This window comes from Nuphar pumila, chromosome 7 (assembly GCF_984573655.1).
Source record: "Nuphar pumila chromosome 7, dmNupPumi1.hap1.1, whole genome shotgun sequence".
Taxonomy (NCBI): domain Eukaryota; kingdom Viridiplantae; phylum Streptophyta; class Magnoliopsida; order Nymphaeales; family Nymphaeaceae; genus Nuphar; species Nuphar pumila.
Genome location: NC_143255.1, coordinates 116,824,928 through 116,832,552, shown reverse-complemented (window position 1 = coordinate 116,832,552; position 7,625 = coordinate 116,824,928). Strand labels below are relative to the sequence as shown.

Here is a 7,625-nt window from a genome sequence, read left to right as displayed (position 1 = left end):
CCACATAGTTTTACTGTCAGGACAACGACCATAAGAACCACAGACAAAGCCAGGACCACTAAGTATTTAAGTATTTGATTATTACAAAAAAAAAATTATATATATATATATATATATATATATATATATATATATATATATATATATATATATATATATATATATATATATATATATATATATATATATATATGAAATTTTCAATTAAGTGGTAGTACAAAAATTGCAAAGTAGTTCTAAAAGGCAAAAAACCGTAGTCAAATATTAAAGTTTTTTTTTTGAGAAAAAAAAATTAAGAAGACAAAGAAAGAAAGAAAAGATATCAAGCTAAGAAAAGATACGGCCGGTTTGCACTTTGCACCATATTGTGCAAATTGAACTCGAGCAAATCTAAACGATTGTAGATAAGGAAGACAAAAAAAAAATTGAAACATTAGAAAGAAAGGAGTTGACAAGAGAAGAAAATGTGATGCTTTTATTCTGTTTGGCTTCATCATGATAATAAAAATACACTGTCGACAACACTCTCAAAGAACAAAAAGGATGAAAGAGAGAAGACAAGCAGAATCCTGAGCACAAAATGTACAGATCATACACTGGCAGTTGGGACATCAGAAAAATAAAAATAAAAAAAAGCTTCAATGGAAAACGAAATCTCATCCCGTCCTCAATTTTTTTCTTCGGTTCTTGCTCTCCCTTTCCCTCCCCCCCCCCCCCCCCACAAGGAATGAGAAAGAAAAGACAAATAACAAAAATAATATCAATTCGGATATCCAACGGCCATTGTTCCATCCCTCCATTCTTCAAAAGGGAGCCCTCCAATATTCCCCGTCCAAACTCGCCCACCGAGCCTTTGAGATCCCGAGCCGCGAAACCCGTTCGTTGGAATCTATTTTCCGAGGGGGATTCTCGTTTCCTTTTTCCCGTGTCTGTTTCTTCTGATAAGCTGTCCATCTTCCGATTCACTCTCTGCCCTCGATCTTCCAAATATCTTCTTATTAAAATAAATAAATAAAATATTTTTTTTCTTTTTTTTGAATCCATGAACAGGACGTCCTAAGACTCGAAGAAGAAGAACGACTCGAGGGGGGTTATTCTTTAGCCCGATCGTGAAGGATTTCGGCCTCAGAAAATAAGTACATATGGTACACTTCAAATCAAAGAAGAAGAAAAATAAGAAGATGAAAGGAAAGATAAAGAAAAGAAAAGAAAAGAAATGACAAGAGAATGAGAAGAAGAAGAAGAAGAAGAAGAAGAAGAAGAAGAAGAGGAGAGTGGTGGTAGGTCATTGAACCATGGCGATGAAAGAACCAGTGTTGCTGGTGGAAGCAGGAGCGCCCTGCCTTGTTGTGTACTGCGCCTCGTAAGTGGCCGAGATCCGCCTCCTCGGCTGCTGCCTCTCCTCCTCGTCGTCTTCGTCATCGTCCTCCTCCTCTTCGTCGTCGTCGCTGTCGGGGTCATCCATCTTGGCGTAGCCGTCCATGACCGCCCGGCGGTACTGCTGCCGCTGCTCCATCAACTCCTTCACAATGTCTTCTGGCTTCAATTCAAAACCAATAATCAATCAACTCAGACCAAACAAAAGCTAAAGACTCAACTTTGGATTGATAACTCGAAGAATTCCCCTCTCGAACCAAGCTGAAAGGATCGAGATGGAAAAGGGTAGGTACGTCAAATCATAATAATCACAATGGTCATGATTTTTTTTTATTCCAAAGCTAAAAGTGTCTCCTTATCATTAGCACAAGATGACAGAAACTGTTTGACGAAATGACTGAATGAACCTCTCTCTTAACGAAAAATCCGACGATTGAGAGCCCATTTTCGTCACTTCGTCTCTTTTGAGTTTTTGCCTATCCCGAAGAGAGAGAGAGAGAGAGTATCTGCGCCACAATCATTTTTACCTTCTTGCCCCCCACGCCGTTGCCTTCTTCCACCACGCTAGAGTAAAAGCCCGCCCCGTTGTTGCCCTTCTGGACCTGCATTGCCGACCCGCCTTTGGCCCCGCGCCCCTTCTCCCCGTCGCTGCCTTCCATATCCGGCGGTGCCGCCGATATCGGCGAGGGCATGATCGCCAGGAAGTCTCCGCTGGCGTGCTGCTCCGGCAGGCTCGTCTCGTGGGGGGACTCCAGGTCAGGCTTGCTCGAGGAGTTGCCGCCACTGTGGACCCTCTTGCGGTAGAGCGCGTCCAGTTGGTGGAAGTAGGGGCACGTCTTCGAGTCCTCCGGACGCTTCTTGTTGCTCTCCTTCACCTTCTTGAAGTACTTGTTGATGTTTTCCCACTTCTCCTTGCACCTCTTGGCGCTCCGCTTGTACCCCAGCTTCCCCATCTCGGCCGATATCTCCTCCCACAGCGGGCCCTTTGGCCCGGCTTCCTGGTACCTCGATTCGAGACCGCTGCGGAGATTGATCAGCGTGAGAACCTCCGCCTTCGGCCACCGGGAGCTCGTAGGATCGAAGCTCGTCACCGCCGGCTCCTGCTCGTGAACTACGATATCGGTGGTAGACGTGTGCATTGGCCTCGTTTCTACCGGCTGTGGTGGAGGCTGCTGCTGCTGAACGGGCGGAATTGTAGTCTGAGGAGTAGCGGAAATAGGCGGGGCAGGCGGCTGCGGAGGTGGTGGTTGTGGGGGAGGAGGGAGGTGGATGGTTTGGCCCGTGAACTTCTGAAGGAACTCGATCATGGCGGCATCCCTCGATGCCGACATTGCACGTTCCTGAGCCAGAATGTCCAGCTCCCTGCTCAGCCTAGCCATCTCTTGGCGCTTCCATGCTTCCTCCCTTATCATCCTGTCTTCTTCCCTCTTCTCTATGGTCTCTAGAAACCTTTGTTGCAGCGCCACCTGCTTCTCCACCACCTGCTTCATCAGCCCCTCGAAGAAATTCATCATTTTTTGGGTGCTTGACTCGGAAGATCTCTTGCGCTTACGATAGCTTTGATCCTGGCTGCCATCCGACGAATCTCCAGACGTGGAGGACCCACCGGAGGATAGGGTGATGCCGCCGCTTAGATCGGCCGAAATCCTGGGCATGTTTTGTAGTGCAGGAACAGTGGAACGGGTCGGTTGGCTGGAAGCGATAGGGGTCGCAGCGGTGGTGCTGCTGGGCTGAGGCTGCACCCTCGTGGTACTCACCATGGCGCCACTTCCCCCAATCGGGGTGCTGTGAATTGTGCTTACCGTTGCCGGTGCCGGCCCCGTTACATTGATGGTGGCTACTGGGGTTGTGGCAGTGGCGGAGGTGGCGTTGGCGCTGCTGGTGGTGCCATGGAGCGCTTCCAATTGTGTGAAAAACCTGTAGGCCTTCCCATCTTGCCGGCCGACCCTCCCTTCCTTGGTCCTCTTGTAGTACTTGTGGACGTTCTCGAATTTCTCTTTGCATTTCTTGCCGCTTCTGTTGTACCCCAATTCGGCTAGCTTCCTGTGATTCACAAGCCAGAAGTAGGCATGAGGGAGGGAGCAAATGGCATAATTGCTTCGTGCCTATAGATAGCCTATTGACAAAGAACCAATCCAGGACAAGGAATATTTTATTTCAATTTGGGTGCTCTCTCTCTCTCTCTCTCTCTGGAGAGAAGACTGAAGGCGGGACAATGATAATTGTGATTGGTGGTGGATAGAGATGATGATGAGATGATGAGGGTGATAGAAATGAGATAGTTGAGAATAGCATCTCTGTAGCAGCTGCTAACAGCAACAACAGAGTCCCCTATGATCCGTGGTACGGCACAATTGAATCGTTACCAGTCTTTTTCTTTATTTTCCCCCTTTTTTCGGTATATCGGAACATGTACTGAAACCCCAACAGCACGGTTTTCCGTGAAGCTTCTTCGCTAGCTACCTGGATCTGTGAATCCCTCGGAGCCTAAGTTCAACAGAGAGAGAGAGAGAGAGAGAGAGAGAGAGAGAGAGAGAGAGAGAGAGAGAGAGAGAGAGAGAGAGAGAGAGAGAGAGAGAGAGAGAGAGTCTAGCACCAAAGTTTCTGTGCTCGTTGAATTGGTTGTAGGTCTACTGTGCACAGACTGTTGTGTCAATTAAGGGGGATTGATGGGTCATGACCGCCTTTAGAGAAGGCAGAAGGGAAGATGGGAGGGGGGAGGAGGAATTCTATGGTGGTGAGGGGATGCATACCTTGATACGTCTTCCCACAGAGGACCCTTGAGTGTCGCATCACGGAAGGCGCCGTCCATCTCGGACCTGATCTTCAAGAGGGCGAGTGTCTCCTGCCGCGGCCACCGGTTTCCGGTGGCTCCCCGCTCGGCCTCCTCCCCAGCCAGCACCTCATCGTCCGGTAACCCGCCTGCGGCCACCGGCAACAACTCGTCAAAATTGGCGGATCTGGCGGGCGGCCGCGAGCTGATGGGCGACGCAGCCTCCGGCAGAGCGTCTCCGGACTTCTGCTGCTGCTGCTGGTCCAAGTGCAGGTGCTGAGGGGCCGATAGGTCGTGGCCACCGGAAATTCCGATCATGTGGCCCCGTCCTCCGCCGGACCCTCCCACATACGGCGTCACTTCCGGCGTCACTCCATATGGAGACCCTCCTTGCTGCATATTTCGCCCTCCCCTCTTTTTACCTATCTTGTCCACTATCCTTTTACAGGGAAACTCAACGCCTCTCTTTAATTACTCCTTCCCTCACGAAGAGAGCGAGAGAGTTTAGAAAAGAAATCTGCACAAGGTGGGGGTGAAAAAAAACAAGATGGGGCGGGCGAGGGGACAACTGGAAAGCTGAAAGGATGCCCAAAGAAATCGAGAGGTGAGAAGGGGAACGGGGGTAAGCAAAATTTAAAAATAATAATAATAAAATATAAAAAAAAAACAGAAAAAAGGTGTAGAAAATTAGAGAGAGAGAGAGAGAGAGAGAGAGAGAGGGTGGTGGTGGTGATGATGACCCCCAAACTTGAGATGCTGCGTTGTCAGCGAGCTTATACTTTGCAGTTAATAATAGTTAAAGCGGAAGGCAGCAGCACAAACCCCGACTGATATTATACGCATGCCCGAAACCGAAACGCCTGCCCATCCCTACCTCCCTTCTCAATGTATCGAATATACTTACAGGAGCGGTGGCGTAAACCCCGCGCCTTCACAAGGTAAAAAAAAAAAAAACCTGGAAAGAACCCTACAAATTTTTTACTACTCGATCATTTTAGACAGAAAGGGAGGGTAAAACGGGAAACGCGGATGTGGGGTTGAAGAAGGCAGACAGGAATACACTGAACAGCTGTAGCGTGGGCCCCATCACTGAAGGGTGAGGAGCTCTCAACGTGCGTGCCTGAGGAGTGTAGCGGATCCCACAGCACCACCATTCTCTCATACCAACTGCCGTGGTTTTCCGGCTGCTTTCCGGCTGCCCTTCGTCGGGAAACGGCAGCTAGTCATTTCGGCGGGTCCCCGTCCCCTTCTCCTCTTCCCCGGTTGGTCAAGAATAATGGAGTCCAATCCACCTCCTTCCTCTCTCTATGATTTGTAGTTTTCATCTCAGAAACCGAAGTAACCCATATAATTTTTTACCGCGGCTAAATGACTAATATTGCCCTTTAAGAATGGTTGACCTCCACGATGAATGCCTTTTTCTGTTTTTCGTTTTTCCCCGTTCATCGATGAGACGAATTGCAGGGAAAAGTGACGAGGGCACTTAGGTCATTGTGAGATCTCGTTCGCTTTTTTTTTCTCATCTTTTTTATATTCCGTTGTCTTGGATCTCACGCGGTAACTATCTTTCTTTTTGTTCCTTTTTTTTTTTTTGTTTTTTACTCGACTGTGTTTTTTGTGGGGCCTTTTTTTTTTTTTTCTAAACTCTGCGTTCATAATCACTCCCTACCACTTGTCGCCTGATTAAGAGTTATCCTTATCGCCACGTCACCTCCCTGTTGCGTTCTATCCCTCCCCCTTTTCTTTCTCTCACCGCCAACCCCTTTTTTTTCACCTCTCTCTCTCTCTCTCTCTCTGAGTTGGACAGTCACATGGATGCACTGGCCACTGTTAGAATGACGGCAGCTGCACTCAGCTCGGCTCGGCTCAGCTCAGCTTGGCTAAGATTGTGGCTTAACAAGCTTACAATATGACCAAAATACCCTTCGTTAGCTCTGGTCTTGGTTCGATCCAAGTTACTTGATTATTTTAGTGGTAAGGGAGGGTGTTTTTGTTATTTGATGGGTAGTTGGAGTATGGGTCTGAAGGATGGGGTTGTCATTTTTTTTGGGGGGGGGGGAGGTCGTTCTCGGTACAGCCCTGGCGAGATTCCTCTTGGTCGGCCGGGCTACGGAAACATCGGTTCTGGGAGAAGGGACGGAAACCGATCCGATGCCCATAAACAGAAAGTGTGCGACTGAAAATGACGGATCGACCTCGCCCCACCCTCGGGTCGCTTCTGGACTAGGAAGCGTCTTCGAGAAAGGGAAAAATATTTAAAGATGGCAAAAGAGTTCATTAGCGCGACCGGCAATAAAAACAAACTGAGATCGTAGTTTTCTGTAATTTAACTTTTATATATTTCAAGTCGTTTTCTTTTTCTTTTTTTACTGCCCGGTAGGAACCTCAAAAGGTGGTGGGGGAGATGTAATTTTGTGATTGTGCCATCCATCCTGTGTATCTTCCTGGCCTCCTCTCGCGGAGAGAGAGAGAGAGAGAGAGAGAGAGAGAGCCCCTTTGTTTGTTGGCAGGGGATTAGAAAATGACAGTCTCTCTCTCTCTCTTACTTCATCCTCCCATTGGGAGTTGGCAATGCGTGCACATTAACACAACCATCGACCCACACTTCTACGTTACAGAAAACAACGGGAATCGAATTAAAGAAAACAAAAAGAGAGAGAGAGAGAGAGAGAGAGAGAGAGAGAGAGAGAGAGAGAGAGAGATTGCCCTTCTTCAAACCTAAGAAAATAAACACGAGTAAAATTTAACTTTTGGCAATGTTTCACACTTTTACAGTTTCACGGTACATTCAAAGAGATAAAAATAAAAAACACCGCTGTCTTCGAGCCTAAGAGTAGTGGCAGAATGTGTGTGTGTGGTACATGCTCTTGCTTCAGTGGTCAGGCCACCAAATATTGGATCTAACCTTATTACAGATATATTTGGCATAGTTTATAGGTTTAATCATCTTCACTATACCATAAGATTCAGTCTTCCAAATAGTGAAAAATCAATTGCATACAGTTTTTGAAGATGGTTTAAAAAGGCCATAAACATCACGTCGGAGTCAACTATAACATTAAAAGAGTAAATAGAGCATGCTAAATATGATCTAAGTGTTAGCTTTTGCTTTTATAGATTAGATCTATGTACATCGAGATTGTGCCACCATTGATTATATATATACCTATTCATGGGGAATGAAAACCTACCCACAAGAAAACCTACCAAACCTACTAAGAAACATTTTATCAGATTTTCGGTATTTTTTTGAAATTCTGACCTTACAGATGTGATCATTGCTTGTTTTTATAGGAATCAGTTCTTGGAGCATTTGATTCCATTCATGGATGGGTTTTTATAAGGTTTCAAAAATCAACGGTCTACAATTTTCATAAAATTTTGAGGCTCCAAATACAATTTATTTCATCCAAAATGCATGAACCAAGTGTCAATTTCTAGAAAATCAATCATGCTGAACACATCTATTAAAAAA

The 7,625-nt window shown here is 46.5% G+C and overlaps 1 protein-coding gene across 2 annotated transcripts; it reads right to left on the bottom strand.

Moving 5' to 3' along the window:
- Window positions 1–448: 448 nt before the first annotated feature.
- Window positions 449–4,954, bottom strand: LOC149833099 (trihelix transcription factor GTL1-like). 2 transcript variants are annotated; one of them, XM_090014905.1, is made up of 3 exons: window positions 4,131–4,954; window positions 1,905–3,420; window positions 449–1,540 (listed from the first exon to the last, which is right to left on the bottom strand). In XM_090014905.1, the coding sequence occupies exons 1-3, from the start codon at window positions 4,547–4,549 to the stop codon at window positions 1,286–1,288; spliced, it is 2,190 nt and encodes a 729-aa protein (XP_089871031.1). In that variant the 5' UTR covers window positions 4,550–4,954; the 3' UTR covers window positions 449–1,285. The 2 variants fall into 2 exon arrangements, with proteins under 2 accessions (XP_089871031.1, XP_089871032.1); XM_090014906.1 differs by having other exon boundaries at window positions 449–1,536; window positions 4,131–4,950.
- Between the last annotated feature and the right edge of the window lie 2,671 nt (window positions 4,955–7,625).

Coding starts and splice junctions, on each gene's coding strand:
- LOC149833099 (XM_090014905.1), bottom strand. CDS start 4,549: ATGCAGCAAGGAGGGTCTCCATATGGAGTGACGCCGGAAGTGACGCCG. Junction 3,421..4,130: donor CTGTGGGAAGACGTATCAAG/GTATGCATCCCC, acceptor TGTGAATCACAG/GAAGCTAGCCGAATTGGGGT. Junction 1,541..1,904: donor ACGGCGTGGGGGGCAAGAAG/GTAAAAATGATT, acceptor TTTGAATTGAAG/CCAGAAGACATTGTGAAGGA.